Source organism: Typopeltis vanoorti, chromosome 2 (assembly GCF_054136105.1).
Source record: "Typopeltis vanoorti isolate ZY-2024b chromosome 2, IOZ_Tvanoo_1.0, whole genome shotgun sequence".
NCBI lineage: Eukaryota > Metazoa > Arthropoda > Arachnida > Uropygi > Thelyphonidae > Typopeltis > Typopeltis vanoorti.
The window spans coordinates 127,880,027-127,899,644 of NC_143550.1; the positions used below are offsets into that span (position 1 = coordinate 127,880,027).

General features: G+C 34.0%; 1 protein-coding gene across 1 annotated transcript in view; it reads right to left on the minus strand.

Moving 5' to 3' along the window:
- The window catches only part of LOC150109421 (tRNA pseudouridine synthase-like 1), a 141,361-nt gene that overhangs the window by 84,563 nt on the left and 37,180 nt on the right, over positions 1 to 19,618 (minus strand). Inside the window, exon 3 of the mRNA XM_090408112.1 lies at positions 1,455 to 1,654. Coding sequence (XP_090264238.1) covers positions 1,455 to 1,654 — 200 coding nt within the window. The remainder of the gene's footprint in view (positions 1 to 1,454; positions 1,655 to 19,618) is intronic.

The following is a 19,618-nucleotide window of genomic DNA, read 5'->3' on the forward strand; positions in this document are numbered from 1 at the left end:
CCTTAAGCACCCCCACACACACAAAAAAGATTACAAATGTTAAATATTGACTATAAATTGTATTGAATATAAATACATTAAATATTATAATAATATATGTCTATATTACGATTTTTTTTTCGATGGGGGGGGGCGTGAAATATTTTAATTTTTCCAAAGGGGGCCTTGGCATCCATAAGTTTGGGAAGCACTGGTATAGACAGCAGACAATTCTAAACAACACGCTTCTGCAATTTGCTGACATCAGCATTAGTTCGCTCACACCATGCAAGCTAAAACTAATTAGAGTGTATTAAGTTGGAATGGGTTAGAGTAATTTGGAGTGGAGACAATGGAGAAATTACTAAATAAAATAAGTGGCAAGCATGATTTATCATATAATTCATTTTTATAGTACGTTCAAAAATTATTGATTGTAAATTAGAAATTCCAAAAGCAAAAATTTTGTGCACACAGTTACTAGGCATGTATCCCATTTTGACCAGTGTGCACACATGCAGTGCTTAGAAGGAACGACAGAAAAAGAGATTGATTTATGATGGCTTGCTTAACTACACTTTCTCAAGTACCAATTAAGTTGTAAAAGTTGGGGAATACTGTATAGTCATATGTTTGGACTCTGCAAAGACATTTGGCAGAATGCATTGTAAATTGTAATTGTAACATTGTAAACTGGCATTCAAAAGGAGAGAAATGGAAATCAATAATAGATTAGGGTATATTTAGTCTACTGAAGCTGCTTGGATGAGTAAAAATAAGTGATAATGATGCTGTTCCTTTGGGAAGATTTAAATAGTTTGTAACAAGGAGAGATGAGTTGAGTTACTATTTTAATACTGCAATGCACACTTTAGCATCAGCAGATACATTGAAAGAGTTATAACATCTTCAAGCAACGCATTACTGCTTTGATGAGATAAGGAAGTTGTGGTTCCACTGTACAAGTACAAAGCTTTGATCAGACTACATCTGTCTGGTTTCCAAGCTAAAAAGAAACTCTACATTGAGTGAGCCAAGAGATAGGTAATTATGCAATATCAAATATGAAGAGAGTAAATATGATAAACACATTTAAGCCAGGAGGGAAGTAAGAGATTATTCATAGAGCGGTGACAAAGAGGGGCAGTAAGAACAGTTTTTTTTTTTTTTTTTTGCATATAGGGAGAATTTTAATGAAATATCATATATGTTACCAGCTGAGTGAGACTTTTTCAATGAGTCCATGGGGGAATAATAATAATATATCTGCAGCAAAAGGTACAAGCTCATACAGATGGCCAAAGACCAAAAAAAGATCATTCAGGCAAAACAATATGAAAAGCAAGAAATGAGCATATAAATGCTGTAAATATTCAGCATTATAATCACTAGCCACATGAATTTTAAATAACATACTAAACAGTATTAATCAACTATAATTAATAGAGACTTTTGTACATTAAAACAGAACTTACATGATTTCCTGGCACCGCCTTTTAAAAAGTGAATAATTGACTGATTTACTTATGAAGTGAGGACAAGGAACTTTACTTATACCATGGTGAATCAGGTCAAAATGGCCAGCATTCATTAAAGCATGAACACCCTTATCAGTACCACTCGACAGCACTATTTTTAATTTTTTTTTCAAATTTAAACAGTTTTGAAGAGTATTCTAAAAGATAAAATATGAATGCATTTAGACAACATATTACTTCAGCAATCTGCTCACGAAAATCCTCTATTTACTAGTCAATATAACGTAATAGCAAGCTGAAATGTTCATTAAAATTCAACATTAAATCAGAAATAGATAACATGTATTTTGGATAAAACATACTGTACACCCACAGATGCAAGACCTTTTGACACTTCTGCACATGTCAAAAGAAGGAGAATTCATTCCGATATTAGGGTAATCAATGCGTTTTGTGGAATGAGTGTTCATTATTATACGTCGGAAAATTAGCTTTTCTTTTATGAAAATTCTAGTTCTTAAAGTGGTAACTATTTTGCTTGTAGAACAGTTGGAAAATTTATGTATAAAAGCACATGACTTCTGGCAATGATGCAGAGAACACTGACTTGCAGAAGCAAGGGGATTCTGGTTCCATTGTATAAGACCTTCATTATGCCACATATGGACTACTGTGCACACATCTGGTCACATGGTCTTCAAAACGATGAAGAGATATTGGAAAGGATCTAGAGGCAATTGATTAAAGAGTTTCTGGTCTCTGGAATGTTGAGTATGAAGAAAGGTTGAGAAGATGCAATTTGCAGTCTAGTGGCAATAGGAGGAAGAGGGATGATATGATAGAGATGTACAAGTTAGTAAGAGGTTGTTACGGGATTAATGTTGAAGTAATTTTTCATAAGATGGGGGGGGGGGGGTGAGAACAAGAGGCCATTCCTGGAAGTTGTATAAGGAGAGTGTGAGCAAGGGAATGAGAAGCAGTTTTTCTGCATGGCGAGTTATGAAACTAAAGACTTCCTCTAGTGCAGCTGTAAATAATTTGGGAGATATAATAAATTTAGTTTAATCCTTTATCCAAGTGTGAGCAAACAAAGTTTGCGCATGAAAGTATCTTCAGGACTGGGGTAAGGTAGTACAACACCAGGCAACTCGTTGCAAAAGTGGAGCAAGCTAACATCACTTCTATCTCAGTATCTCCCATAATGCAAAACACATCTCCTTGCAGATATGTATAATGTTATGCATTAAGGGAAGGCCACTACTCAGACTAGTTTCGACCTTTATTGAGGTTGAGGCGTCTTCAGTGGGAACCAGGCCCAAGTGGAGATACCAGGCAGAAGCATTAGCAAGGTCATCTCTACCTATAGGAGTTGCCAAATGGTGTGCCACCTTTTTTTTAAATTATTCTGGATTTAGAGAAAGATGTTGAAGGTTTATTTTTTCACTTGGTTAGACTATAATAAATTTAGTTTAATCCTTTATCCAAGTGTGAGCAAACAAAATTTGCACCTGAAAGTATCTTCAGGACTGGGGTAAGGTAGTACAACACCAGGAAACTCCTTGCAAAGGTGCTCCACCTTTGCAAGGAGTAGTGGCCCTTCCCTTAATGTGTATGTGTAATAACATTACACATATCCGCAAGGAGATGAGTTTTGCATTATGGGAGATACTGAGATAGGAGTGATGTTATCTTGCTCCACCTTTGCAATGAGTTGCCTGGTGTTGTACTACCTTACCACAGTTCTGAAGATACTTTCAGGTGCAAACTTTGTTTGCTCACACTTGGATAAAGGATTAAACTAAATTTATTATAGTCTAACCAAGTGAAAAATAAACTTTCAACAAATTTGGGAGATATGGTGTCGCCTTGCCGGATACCTTTTTGTACTGGGAACTTTTCACTATTTTTATATAATTTAATTACAGAAGTTGCATTATTGTAAATATGTTTTAGTGTTTCAATATATGGTTTCTTAGTTCCCTGGGTTTCAAGTGCTTTTAGTGTTGCAGATGTTTTAACTGAATCAAATGCTTTTTCATAGTCTATATAAAGTCAGACATAAGGATTTAATTGTATTCAATTGATTGAAATTTTCAATGAGTGTCTTAATGTGTGAATGTGGTCCAAAGTATTGTAATTCTTTCTAAATCCAGCTTGTTCACAGGATTGCATTCCTTCTAGTTTAGATTTTATTCTATTATTTATAATTTTTGAGAAGACTTTATATATGGTGGGGAGTAGGCTTATAGGTCTGTAGTTTTTAATTTCTTCCTTATTGCCCTTTTTAAAAATTAATATTAGAAGTGAATTGTTCCAATTTTTCGGAATTTTTCTCTGTTTTAGGCATTTATTAAAGAGTTTAGTCAGCTGTTTGATTACAGGGCTTCCTCCCAGTTTTAAGAAGTCTACCATAATTCCATCTTCTCCTGGGGCCTTTCCATTCTTCATTTCCCGCAGTGCCATTTCCACTTCACCTTGTAAAATCTCAGGGGCATCATGTTCTTCCTCACTCAAGTTATCTATAGATGATTCTTGGATGTCCCGGTCTTTCTTCATAGAGTTCAGTATAAAATTCCTGAACTCTTTTGATTATTACATCTCTATTTTTTTTTATAAGTTCACCATTTTTTCCTCTTACAGCAGCTATTTCCTTTGTTCCCACTGATAATGTTCGTCTTAGGACCTTCACATTATTATTGTTTTCTATTGTTTCTTTAATTTTCCTAGCATTATACGATCTAAGTTCATGTTTCATCCTTTTACGTATAGTTTTACAAATTTTTGCATATTCTATTTTATTGGTGTCATTCAAATCTCTTTTCATATCTATTCTTTTCTTCATCAGATCTAAGGTTTCCTGTCTTAGTTTTTCCTCTCCTTGGTGCCTTTTTTACACCTCCTTTTTCTAGTGCACAATTCAAGATAGATTTTGTTAATATTTCATTAGCATCATCGATGGTAGTAGCTGTGTTTAACTTTTTTAGTTCATTTTTGAGTGATTCTCTATAACAGCTTTTATTGTGGTAGAGGTTTTGTAAATTCACTAAATTGGACTTTTTTCTTATGAGCTTATTCCGTTCCCATTTTTGTTGATCCATACTTTTGCCCTTACTAGTTTGTGGTCACTTCCTGTGTTAAATCTATTAAGCACTCTGGTATTATTTATTATATATCTTTTGTTGGAGAGGATGAAATCCATTTCATTGTAAGTTTGTCCATTTGGGCTTCTCCAAGTCCATTTTCGGTTGATTTTCTTCTTGAAAAAGCTGTTCATAATAAAGAGGTTATTTTCTTCTGCAAATTCAATAAGTCTTTTTCCTCTTTCATTCCTTTGTCCAAATTCAAATTTACCGATAGAGTTCAAATGGTCATCTCTGCTTCCAATTTTGGCATTTAAGTTATCCATTATAATTATGTAGAATTATTTAGAATTATTTAATGTGGATTCTAATGTTTCAGAGAAATCTTCTATCTCTTCATCTGGATGGTTCATAGTTGGGGCATATACTTGTATAATTTTCAGTTAGTATCTTTTATTTATGAAGAGACTTAGTTCAGCTATTCTTGATGTTATTTTATTTACAAACAGGACATTGTCCTTGATTGTTTTATTTATTAGGAATCCTACACCACCAGTTGAGTTTCTGTCACATTCACAGTGGTAGAGTAGATGTCCATCTTTTAATCGCATGAGAGTTTCTTCTTTCCTTCTTATCTCTGAAAGGCCCACAATGTCCCATTTTATATGTTCCAATTCCTTCATCAGTTCTTCCAACCTATCATCATCCCATAGAGATCCGCAGTTATATGTTCCTACTAATATCCTTCTATCATTGTGCACTGTAAGTGGACTCATTGTAGCCAGTGGAGACTGTAGCATATTTTTCGACCTAGACCCCTCTGCCTAAGTCCAGGAGCAACAGTAATCGAGAAAAAATTAAATCTATTTAAAGTAGTCAACTTGCTTATCTTGATAATGTAATCCTTATAGAGTGCTACACAGAAATTCTGAATAAATAATATAAAAAAAAAAATAATAAATGCTCTAATGCCTTTCATTTCCCTAAGGTAACTATGACCTTGGAAAATTTTGTCATATAATTTTTATCTGTTCTCCATGGAAAGACAATGAAATTAATATTGAAGGATACAGAATGTATCAAGTTTTCATATTTCTGTGAGAGCTGCTATATGTTCAAGATTGCAAAATAAACACTCTCCTCAAAGTGAAAAAGAAAGGAAGTAAAAAATATTCCCAACATTTAGAACAATGTAATTTAACAGGGACAAAAGGAATATCTTTCTTTGAACAGTTCAACTGAATGTTGTAATTTCTGTTGTGATGGCAATGTTCTTCTCTGTTGAAAGAAGATCAGTGAAATCTTTCTTTTTTTTTGTGATCTAAGGAATCTGAGAGGTAAGACAGAGTGAATGAATGGATACCAGAGAGTCAAATAAAAGGAGAGAGAGAGAGAGAGAGAGAGAGAGAGAGAGAGGAGGCAGGGATAGTGATTAAAATCTTCTTCTTCTTTGGCACTACAGCCCCATGCAGGGCCTTGGCTTCCCATTTTGGTTTCATAACTCACTACGAGGTGGGGTTGTTACCCCCCCCCCCCATGCTCAACCATATGTAATTGTCTGTGAAGTGTTGTGTTCTTAAGACCGGTTTGTGGGAGGAAAACCCCCCAGATAAACTGGGAAGAAAAAACCTTGCAGTCTGTGGTTTCTCAGTCATATGAAACTGCAGAACTTATAAATGAATGCCATTTCTTATTTTGTATCCTGATTAAAATAAGACATGTTAATGTCTTATTTTATAATAAGACATTAACAGAACACCTGCAAGGAAATCAGGTGTTCTGTTAATGTCTTATTATAAAAATTAATTAGACAAAAAAAATGCTACTACTTAACAAAAATATATATTCTGCATAATTCTGAGTCAGAGAGAGAGGGAGAGATAACTAATTTTTTAAGTTTAATTTTATTGTTTAATCACTAGAATGGTCTTATAATTAAAATCAGTACTGAAATATCTTGTATTCAGAAAGAATTTAAAGGCTAATACACAGCAAGAGAAAAACAATATAATTTACTATTCATAATTCTATTGTGAATATGACCTCATGTCTGATGCTTTTGAAAGATAAAGTAGTATAACTTAATATATGCAGTAATGTATCCAATGTACATATAAATATATTTGTTTGTATTAAATATTAATGTTTTTACAGCCTGAGCTTCATCCTTTGTAATTCTCAAATATCCTAACCAATAATCAAGGTCTGGTTATAGTCGATCTATATTTTCTTGACTGATAATTAACTTTAACATTAATTAACCCTCTGGTAATGTGTTTCTTAGACTATTCTAAAGCTTTTGATTGTGAAACTGTGAGAAATAATGAAAAGAATGGGTTTTCCTCAACACACTATCAGGTTGACAGCCAACTTGTACAGGAAGCAAAAAGCCATGGTAAGAACAGGTGTTGGATTGACTGACTGGCCTCAAGTTGGAAAAAGAGTTAGGCAAGGATGTTTACTTTCTCCTCACTTGTTTAGTATATATGCAGAGGACATTATGCATGAAGCATTGGATGAGCTCAAGACAGGATTTAGGATAGGAGGTAGAATGATCAGTAATCTGAGGTATGCTGATGATACAGTACTCCTTTGTGATAACATATTTTTCCACTTGTGTACCCCTTTTAAACCCATTTCTACAAATTTTACCCCTTGTTTTACTGACACTTTTGTTCAGTGCCTATCTTAAAGTAAAATAGTGGAAATGAGGTAATCAGTTGGGAAAGGAAAATTATCACACTAAAAGTACAAACCACAGATTTAATTTTACAATATTCGTAACACAGAAATAAGTATAGCTTCATGTTAAATATTGATAATGATGAGCAAGTATTTAACAAACTTTTGATTTATTAACAATAATAAAAATCATGCATATCAAGGATTTAGGCCTAGCATGGCCTGTTCCGGCGTTAGAAGTCATCGTTGAATCGTTTAAGAGGACGTCCTGGTTTTCTTTTTCCTAATGGCTTGTACTTTAAGGCTTGTTTTGGTAATCTTTCTATTTTCATTCTTTGAACGTGTTCGATCCATTTATGTTTATATTTTTTAATTTTTTCTATTACTGGTTCTTGGTTTAATTCTTTCATAATTTTTTCGTTTCTTCTGTGATCAAATAGGGTATACTTTGCAGTTTTTCTCATAAACTTCATTTCTGCTATTATTAATCTTTGTTTGTCTTTCTGTTTTATTGTCCAGATTTCACTTCCATACATTAAGACTGGTAGAACTAATGTATTGTATACTTTTAGTCTAGTTTGTTTTTGAACTAGGTTTGGTTTAAATATAGAGTTAATTACACTTGTTATTTTTAAATATTTTGCAATTTTTATGTTTATATCTTTTTCATTTTCATATGTGATCATACATCCTAGGTAGTTAAATGAATTCACCAGTTCTAAGATCTTGTTATCTATTACTATTTTAGTTCTTGCTGGATCTTGACCTTTAAAGGCCATAGTTTTTGATTTTTCTGTTGATATTATCATACCATAATCTTTGGATATCTCATTTAGATTTAAAATAGCTTTCTGTAAGTTATCTTCAGAATTTGTAATTATTATTTGGTCGTCTGCAAAGAGGAGAGTGTTTAAGTTAACTGTAGGTGAAAGTTTAATTCCTTGATGTAAATTTTTACTCCATTTTATTATTATTTCATTTAAGTAGATATTAAAAAGAGTTGCTGAGAGGGGATATCCCTGTCGGACCCCTTGGTTTATCTCTCTCGTATATGATAGCTCGTGATTTAATCTAATTTGTATTTGATTATTTTCATATATACTTGTGATAGCTTTTAGGATATTATTTGGTATTTGTCTTTCTTTTAATATGTTAAGTAATATGTTTCTTTTAACCTTGTCAAATGCTTTTTCAAAGTCAATAAATGCAATATGTGTTTCGAAATTGTATTCTCTTCTTTTCTCTATTATTAATTTTAGGCAAAAGGATGGGTCTATACATGATCGTTCTTTTCTAAATCCATTCTGTACTTCAAAATAAAGTTTTTGGAATATTTCATTAGTTTGTTATTTAAGATTCTGCTATATATTTTGTAACAGGAATTTAGTATACTGATACCTGTATAGTTTTTAGGGTCATCTCTATTACCTTTTTTAAAGATAGGAATCACAATTGCTTTTTTTCCATTCTATTGGGGGAGATACCAGTTGAATAAATTTTATTTAAAAATAATAAGAGTCTTTCTTTGAATCTTGTTCCTGCATATTTATATAGTTCTGAACCTAGCTTATCTTCTCCAGGTGATTTTCCGTTTCTTGTTTCTTTCAGGCTGATTTCTAATTCTTCTTTAGTTATTTCCTTTTCATTTTCGTTAATTGTTTTCCAGTTGTCTTTTTTAAAAGATTTGTCTGTCCACAATTCTCTGTAGTAATTTAGAAATTCTTCTAATTTCAATTCGATGTTTAATTTTATGTTTTCTTTGGTATCTGCATTTAAGTGTTTCAAACTCTTATATACATTGGGTCTTATTTTATATAAATCATGTTCTAAATTAGAAATAAATTTGTTCCATGATTCTCTATGTCTTTTTCTGACTTCTCTTTTAGCAATGGCTTTTATATTCTATTTCATCTTCTAATCTTTTACTACTCAACCATTTGTGATAAGCTTCTTTTTTCTTTTTGATTATTTCTTTGATTGTATTATCCCAGATTTTCAGTTTTTTCCTTTTATTGAATTTTTTGGTCTTTCCTAAGTTTTCATTTGCTGCTGCATTTAGTATCATTTTTATATTAAGCCATTCTATTTCTATTTCTTCATTTTGTTTTATTTTATCTAGATATTGGTTAATTCTTTTTATTCATATAGCCATTGTGCATTTGTGTCATTCAATAGTCTAGTTTTATAAACAAATGTTTCAAATAATAATATTTGGCATTTCAAATAATAATAATAATAATTATAATTATTATTATTCCGAATTTAACACATTCAAAGAATTTTATTTAAAAAAAAAACGTTCAAAGAATGAAAACAGAAAGATTACCAAAACAAGCCTTCAAGTACAAGCCATTAGAAAAAGAAAACCAGGACGTCCTCTTAAACGATTCAACGATGACTTCTAAGGCCAGAACAGGCCATGCCAGACCTAAATCCTTGATATGCATGATGATGATGATTATTATTATTTATTTGTGTTATCTGAAAAGTCAGTAATAATTGGTATACAGATCATTAGCCGATTGAAACATTGTTGGTGAGATTGTTGAACTTGCTTTGATGCATTAGTTTCTTGAAATCAGGCTCAAAAGATGCAAGATGCAGTCTTAAAACTGGATTGCATTAAGCTTGTTGCAGTATTTATATTTTATGAAGGTGTAAGAAGAAAAATCTCTCTCTGCTAGTTAAGTATTAGTAAATGGCAAGAGATATTTGACTGCCTTCTCACTGACTGTCTGTATTCCTCACTGACATCTACCCAGAAGATAATAAGATGTTTTCTTTTAAAATCAGAATTTAAAGAAGAATCGGTTGAAAGTTCGATTAACTACTCTTTTTCATCGATTGATAGTTTAGCTTCTTTGAAGAATTCTTCATTGAAGGGATCTGCAATCCAATTGTTTTGTTTTCTTTTCCATGTTGAGGGACTTATAAAAGGACACTTTGAGGCTTTTCAAGTGACTTAAAATATTCTCTTTCATGTTTTGGGATAGGTGCAAGTCATTCTCAGATAAGAAGTTGTGCAGAGTTTAAAAAACCTCAGACTAAACTCTTTCAATACACGCTTTCCAGAAGTCCAGTTTTTTAATCATTGATTCAATTTTGTCGGTTCCTTTGAATATATAGTGAGTGAGCTGTTTTGAAGTCCGAAGTTGAGTTTATTTCTAGAAAAATATCTGATAAATATGCAAGGCTTTGAGGCAATGACTGTCATGAAACCTTGGAGAAAGATGGAAATGATGGTCTTCAAAAAAAAAAAAAACTGGACTTCCTGTCTAAGTTCAAACAGCTGTGTAAGTACTTTACCACAAGACAGCCAACTTACCTCTGAATACAAAAGTAATGTGCTGCAAAGGCTGTTCATTTCTTCACATAGCGCTTTAAACAATCTGGAATTTCATGGTTGTGACATAATAAAATTTACAACTTTTACCGCCTCATCAAGAACCTTTCAGTTCACTAGGAAGAGGCTTGGATGCAAGAGTTTGTCTATGAAAGCAGCAGTGACTCCATGGTACATGGGGAGCTATTTCTTTAACTTGGCCACGTAGACCTATAAAACAACCTGACATAGACTTAGCTCTGTCAATGCATATACCACAATTCAACCACCTAATGTCCTTTTCAATGAAATAACCATCGATCACATTAAAAATATCTTTGCCTGTGGCATGCTCTGTTAATGGGTAACAAAGCAACAAGTTTGCCTCAATTTCATTTTCTATCAAATACCTTGCGATGACGAGCAAAACAAATAAATCGGTAACATCTACATTTTCATCGACCTGGATGGAAAAGAATTTACTTTTTTTAATTCTATCTACTACTACTACAGCTTCAACATGGTCAGACATATCCTGAATTCTTCGAGACATTGTAATGGTTGAAAAAGAGATAGTATCGATTTTGCGGACATGTTCTTCCCCAAACACATAAAAAATGGCATCCTTAATACAAGGAGAAATTAAATCTTCAGCTATAGTGTGGTTTTTATATAAGCAATACGGTAGGAAGCCTCAACTGCATTCTCATTGTCTTTCTTTCCTGACATCAAGTATGAAGTTACATTTGGACACTTTCCTAAGCACTGAAAATAATGTATTTCTTTGTTTTTATACATAGGATGTTTAGTTTCTAAATGTCGCATGAGTAGAGAGGGTTTCATCATCCTCTATAAATGAAAACTCAGATTTAATATACTCTTCACAGTTTCACCTTTTCTTCTGTGTAGTACCTGAGGCACGCGCCTTTTACTATCTCCCGGTGTGGATGTACTACACGTAGCTGCGGACGCGTGTTGAGAAGGAGAAGTACTTGGTGACAGGTTATAATCAACATCAAGTTTTGGTTTTTTAACCATTCCTGTTTTCAACCACTGATCCATAACTGACATATGTAAAAATCACTGACGATAATAACTGAAACTACGTTAAACGTTAAATAATAAAAAAACTACTTGAAAAGAATCACAAATAAAGACAACGCACTTACTTATAATAGTCAATAACTGAACTGATCAAACAGTCTGGCTACGGATGTATTTATATTTTTGGAGAAGTTCTAGAAATGTTGCAAATGGAAGTCAGTGGAAGGTTCGTTATCACAAAGGTCATTTCTTAGTAACACACAATTGTTCTGGAAAGGAGGATGGGTGACAAAAGTGACGCATAAACTGTGCTTAATGATTGGTAGAAGAGTGGTTTTGGGGAGAGGTTCATAGCCACGCCCTCACTAATCATTATTTGCCAATGCGAGCTAGTTCTTAAGTGTTTCCATTAGCAGTGATTCAAACTTAACATTTATTGTTCCATAACTAACACTTTGCATTTTGTTTACATTATTGTTTTCCCACCATTACTGATTATTTTTAGTGTATCCCCTGAATGGCCCAGCATGTACCCCCAGGGGTACGTGTATCACCAGTTGGGAACCAATGACATAGAAGAACTAGGACTAATTCTTGACAAAGTAAACAAGATTAGTAATAACAGAGGACTTCAACTCAATCCTAGCAAGACAAACATTATTGTTCTCAAAGGAAATACAAACAGGGAAGCTTTGAGAAACAAATGTACCTTAATGGAGAAAGAACCGAGGAAGTCAGCAAGTTTGAGTACCTGGGATCCATTATTAATGTGAAGAATTGCTGTTCAGAAGATCTGAAGAAGGTTAGGAATGGCTAAAACAACAGTCAGACCTGTCTAAAATCTGGAAGGATGGATCTATCTCCATGGAAACAAAGTTGAGGAATTTGGATGCAGTTGTTTTTCCAACAGTGACTTGTGGATGTGAGACTTGGAATCTAAAGAAGTCAGATAAGAAACAGATATCTGCTTTTGAGATGTGGTGTTACAGAAGGCTGTTGAAGATATCATATACTGAAAGGCACACAAATGAACGGGTGTTAGAAAAGATCAGTAGAACTTTAAGGCTCCTTAAAGGTATTGACAGAAGAAAGTTAAAATATTTTGGACACATTAAAAGGATGGAAGGGGGACTTCTCAGAATAGTAATAGAAGGTAAAGTTTCCTGGAAAAAGTGATAAAAAGAGGTGTGGAGTGACTTACAAGGGGTAGACCATCAATGAGATGGATGGATTGTGTGTGGAGTGACTGATCTTCAGAGAATTGAGGCCTCCAGAAAAGTAAACAACAGGACTACATGGTGAGGCCTGGTGTGGCACATCACTGAGCATCGGAGTGACCATACGGCATCTGTAGATGCCCCGTGAACATATAGATAGATAATTAACATTACAGGTGGGATACAGAAGAACTGAGTTTAACAATATCATGCCATTTATGTCCCCATGAGACCTTTGCTTGTGGACTTATGAAGCTTATCTAAATGCAAACATAATTACAAAATATCTGAAAAGATGTAATTTACTTTTCAAACAACTTTTAAGCAAACTAACAGAAGCATTCATAACAAATCCTGTTGTGGATCACATTCGACTTTTAGCAATGTTTGAACAGCTAAAAATGAAATTATTTATGCATATGTATGTAAACTAAGTTGGCAATTTTAAAATCTGAATTGGGATTAAGCATGCAATCTGGAAGAAGAAGAAGCAGTGGGGGCAACCCAGGAAGATGACTTGGTTGATAGGGACATCAAAAGTGCAGTATGATCAGAAATTAGCCAATCTAGCCAAGAAAAATCCCAGAATTCTTTTGATATGTGGCAATTAGAAGAATAATTATAGTAAGATATGCAAATAGATTGATAACTGCTGCAGAAGATGCAGTCAAGATATTCAGTGAACAATTCATCAGGGCGTGTTTCATTTTCATAAATATGACATTATGAGAAGCTTAGGCATAGAGGAATTGGAAGAGGATTGACAAATGGTGAATGAGCAAGAGGTATATGAGGAATTACGTAAAACTGATGTCAATAAGGTAATAGAATTTAACATATCACTATGTTTGTAAGGTAATATTACAGGGAGCTAATGGTAGCCTTGGCATACTTTGACAAGAGTCTTACAACAGGAGTGGAAAGTTGGTAAATTGTTCCACTTCACAAAGGTGATGATAAGAACTGAGGCACCAATTATAAGCTAATCTATGTATCTGGAGTTGTGGTTAAAGTACTGAAGAGGTTGGTGAAGGCTAGGATACAGAATTGGGTTGATAATAGCAGTGTTTTCTGTGATGGATAGCATGGGTTTGTTAAAGGGAGGTCAAGGGTTACCGATTTACTTATGTAATACACGGTAATGAATACAATGGACAAAAGTTATGCATATATGGTGGTATACATGGATTTTGCAAAGACCTTTGAGAGATTGTCATACAACAAATTGGAAGAAATAGAGTTAGATACTAGATTAGGAGTTGGATAGATGACTGGCTATCAAATAGGTATTAGCAAGTTGCATAGGGAAGCTGTATCCTGATGCTGCTAGTAATGTACTCCAGGAGTCTGTTTTGGGTCCATTATTGTTTAACATGCATATTAATGATACTGAGATAGGTTTAACTGAAGATATGGCGCTGTTTGCAAATGGTACACAGTTGGGAAAGAACGAGGCAACAGCTTACAGAAAAAAAATGCTATTGTTGTTGGTGGCGGGTGGTAGATAGCATTGTGTGTAGTTGGAGAATTGAGTGGTAGAAGAGACGGTGAAATGTGTGAAGTGAAGTAGAGTAAGTGCCCTCCTGCAATGAGTCATTGGACTCCCTGGAGGTGTAAAAATAATAATAAATAGATGCTGTGGTCCTACAGGAGAATCTGAATAGACTGTATGAATGGTGAGTGGATCTACTAGTTCAATATAGCAAAGTGTAAGGTTTTGAAATTTGGTAGGCAAGGATGAGATGCACAGTATTAAAATTGAAGTGGAAATTTTGAAAGAGGCGGAAAAAATTACAGATTTAAGAGTAGTGGTATGACAGGGACCAAATGCTAAGGGAACCCGAATGCTCAAATGGTCATCTGGTTTTCATGGGAATGAGGATATAGTGCAAAAGGTCCAGAGAAGATTGAATACGGTGGTTTCTGATTTTTAGTATATTGAATATAAAACAAATTGAGAGGAGTGCCATTTGCAGAGTTTTGTGAATAGGAGGAGAAAGGAAGAGGGATATAACTTAGACATATAAGTTGGTAATGTGAACAGCAGACAGGGAAAAAAAAAACAAGGGAGGAGTTAACTGGAAATAAGGATGTGAGCAAGGGGATGATGATGAAGAGGAGGTAAGTTCTTTGCGTGGAGAGTAATTGTTGATTGAAATTACTGCCTTAAGGATGCAATGAGTGCAGAAACAGTGAATGAGTTTAAGGCATGGTTTGATGAACTTAGTGACGGGGGGAGGGGGAGATGAAACCTCCCATGATTAGTCTTTTGATTCCATGGAGGTCTGGTGTTTATAATAATAATAATAATAATTTGGATTAGTAAGAATTATGTGAGAACATTTTAAGGCAAATGTCTTGTCTGTTAACTGTAGCTCAGATAGAGCATTTGCTGGTGGTGTAGAATTTCTTCTATATAACTGGATTATTTAATTCTCGGTCTTATGACTCAAAGGTTTTTTTTTTGCTCTCTTACAATCAAATGCAGATGTTTTAGTCTTTTTCCCCACCTGAGATAATGGTACAATTCCTCCAAGGGTGTGAACTCTAGGAATTGAAATTCCAGGATGTGAAAAAGCGATACATGTGACAAAGGTTTTAAAGGAGATAGTTACTGCTAACAAGATTTACTCTTTCACCCCCATACAGCGGAGGGAAACATTTAATTGTAGTTAAAGATGTGGAAAAGTAAACCCATTATAGGGTTTTACTTTCGAAGGCAGCACAGTTATTCCTGTAATGGTTGGGAGTCAGGTTAAAACAGTAAAAAGTGAAAGATTTCAAATGGAATACATAGAGAACAGTAATGAAATTCTTATACAGACATTCTCGAAATGGAGTAAGATTAGTAACATACGAAAGGGTTTATCAGGTGAAGATCCAAACTGGTTTTCTGGTGATGTCACTTCACAATAGATGTGAAGTTGCCCGTACTACCAAATTTTGTCAACATTGGTACAACCTGAGTTATGGTAAACTATCCCAGAGTAGAAAGGCAGTGCCTGCATTGTGGTTCATATGATCACTTGGATGGTAACTGCCCCAAATCTAAATGTTTCAAATGTGTGGAGAGCAGACATATCACTAATCAGTGTTTCAAACCTTGTCAGAAATGAGAACGTTATGAATAGTGCATTAACACCTGTCCTTTTAGAACAGGTGAAAAAGAGTTGGAGTTGCTAAAAGAGTTGGAGCACCAGTAGAACCAATTACAACACTGAATATATCAGAGAGGCATAAAGAAGCAATCCTGGATCTTCCAATTCAGTCTAGTAAAAAAGGTGCTTTTAAACAAACTACACCTGGTAAAATCACAAAAAGTGAACGACCAAATCAGTTAGAAATTAGGTCCAAAATTTCAGAACTGCAGGAGCCACTATTACGGTCAAATATTGATGGAACAACATCAGCTGAAATTACCAATAACGAACCTAGTATAAAAAGTGAATCGATACAATACAAAATGCAAAAACATGAAACTGTTCTACAAGGAGAAACTTGAGAAGAAACAGAAAAGCAAGTAAGACAACTGAAAGAACCTAATATGCAGACAAGATTATCAAAAAGGAAAGATAAATTAATAAAAAAAAAATTGAGGATAAACAAAAAAAATTTAAAAAAAAGGAACTACATCTAAAAGATAGTATAATAAAAAATGTAAAAATGGAGAAGGTTGTGGATTGTCAAATGAAAACTCTTCAGGCTCAGAAGAGTTTATGGACTATGAAGAACTATCTCATGCTAATAAAGGAAAAGCAAGAGATTTAATTAAAAATAAAATAATAAAGTTTACTGATTCAAATTCTTCTCAATATGATTATCATCTACAACAGGGATGGCCAACTTCATTCTATACAAAGGCCAATATATGATGAGTGGTAGCCTCACGGGCCACACACTTTTAGGCAGAACTTAAATAAAAATAAACTCTGCATTTTTTCAAGGCAATAGTTATATGTATTGAATTACTATATTTGTTAAATCGTTTTACTACTGGGAGAGCAATATAAAATAACTGATTAATTTAAATATAAGTTGTTAAATTAAATTTAATTACATATTTCTGTAACCAGAGCAGAGTGGCTTTCAATGATGCATTACTCTGGAGTGCATAGAAATCTACCACTCCCAACTACAACTCACACAGAGAAGTAGTAGATTTTATAAATTGAGTAATTTTTTAAAGCAATTTTGATTCCATGTTGAGAATATAAATGTTTCCGTCATCAGAAATAATGAATATAACTATTATATGAATCAGAAAATCTGCAGTCGAAACCAATAGCTAGATTGATAATACATATAATTTCATATAGTCTTTATCCTGCCACGGGCCTGCTGTTGGCCACCTATGATCTACATGAAAAGAAAATGACTAGCTTCCAAATCAAGAATGATAGGCATGAAATTGAAATAATGGAAAGCAAATGGAAAACAGTTTACAAGAAGCAGGATACACAATTGCTCCTTCACAGATTGAAGACCTCATCAAGGTTCATCCAAAATCTAGAAGTTAAAGAATTACCGGTGACACTTCACTAATCACACCATCTCCTTTCTGCATTGCCTCCAAAGGGATGCAGAAGAGAGAATCTTAACAATAGACTGGAAATACTGTGGATGTGTAATAAGGTTTATAAATGTTTATGCTCCATCCAATGGAACAGTTAAATGAAAATTCTTCCAGGAATTGAAGCCATATTTATATGGAGAATTCTGAATCCTAATCTCTAGGCTTACACGTACGTGAATCAAGGTAGTGGTACCCATCTTGATCGAATTTATATCTCTTCTTTGCTTACAAATAGGATAATTCAGATAAAACATCTTGACATCAACATGTCAGATCATAATCCAGTTCTACTTAAGTTCCGCTGCATGGAGCTAGTAGAAATCAGTTCTGAACCATGGAGACTTCCACCAAATTTTCTGTTGATCTTTTCAACCAAATTCCAGACCCTCTATTCAACTTGGAATGATGTTACCTGGAAATGGGATATGTGGTTACAATTCAAACAAGCAGTATATGATGGAATTTGGAAAGGAATAGGCTTTCCTCAAAAGGAAAAAGTTGAAAGACCTGTATAAAGAGAGAAACTGGTTGTTCATAACAAACCAACGCAATGGCATAGAATGTAGCAACATTATTAGAAACATTAACATAGAGATAGAAGTGGAAAGGCAGAAACAAGTAAAAGAAAGAAATTTTAAAATAAGAATACAGCAGCACTTAACAGATAGCCCTTCAGCTGTATTCGTCAATAGACAATTCACTAAATTCTACAAAGAAAGGACTATCGCTCAAATCTGCATTGATGAAGACATGTCCACCACTCAAGACATTCTTAACTCCTTTCAAAAACACTACAAAAATCTGTTTGAAGACAATAGTATTGTTGGAAATAATAACTCGTGGAACATTAATGACTTTCCTGTTCATATCCAAGATGGGCTTGACAGATCCATTACAGCATCTGAAGTTACCACAGCCTATAAAGAATGCCAAAGAAGAAAATTCCCAGGACCTGATGGTCTAGGGATAGAACTTTACCACGAGGCCTGGAATTTTATCTCCCCATTCTAGTTATACTATTTAATACTTTTCTTTCGTCAGGACACATACTAAGTGAATTTGTAGCAAGCCATACTGTCCTTATTCCAAAACCTAATAGAGATCACACCTTAATCAGCAGCTGGAGACCTATTACGTTATCTAATATCAACTACAAGATATTTTTCTGCATTATCAATAACAGGCTCAAAGTGGGAATGAGATACATAATTAAAACACATAGGTGAATGTAGTTCCAGGCTGAGCAGTAGTATTTAATCTGTTTCTGCTACTACATGATCTAATCCACTTAGTTAATACGAAAAAGCAGTCGATGGCAGTGCTATCAGTAAATCTCACTTAAGCATTTGATAATGTCTGACATCCCTTTCTGTTCCACATCCACCAGCAAATTGGTGTAGGTAAAAGATGCTATCCGTTATCAAAGGAGAGCCTATGCCAATTCAAATACCCACCTCCTAGTTAATGGTTTCCTGTCAGACCCAGTCAAAATTCAAAAAGGAGTCGAGCAAGGATGCCCTCTTAGTCCATTGCTCTTTGCACTGGTTCTTGAACCTTTCTTACAGGAAATCAACAATACACATGCTGTGTGAGGAATAACAGTTCCTTCAACTATGAAAAAAATAAGATATTAGCATATGTCGATGATGTAGTGGGAACTTTGAAGGATAATGACTCCATATATAACTTTTTTTGGTATTTTGGAAAAATTCAGTAAGGTTAAAATCAGTGGATTAACTACTAATGCAGACAAGACAAAATTAAAAGTTTATTACTATTACTCACAACCCTAGAAGACTGTAAAAACAGGACCACTTTCCTTTTCTTCTAAAGCTATAGTACTCAAAACCATAATCTTTCTTGCTCAGTTGTACACAATAAATATTACTGACATCACAGAAGTTGAACAAAAGCAATTATATAGTATGCCTGTGCAATTTTTTTGGTCAGCTGGAGACCGATACAAAGAAGTTAAAAATGAATTTCATCGACTATCAAAGAAGCATGGAGGATTTGGGCTTCAAGTCTTAAAATTCTGCTATTTAAGCAATACAGCTTCAAAAATACATAAAATATTACAGACCAATCACACATGCACAGACCTCCTGTATTACCTGATTCTAGTAGCAAGACTTATACATTGGTTAGACATAACTGGTAATTAGTTTACGGAATTAACAACGCATATAAAGTATATTAATTAAAGGTAACTTTAATGAATAACTTCTATATTTCGGCAACGT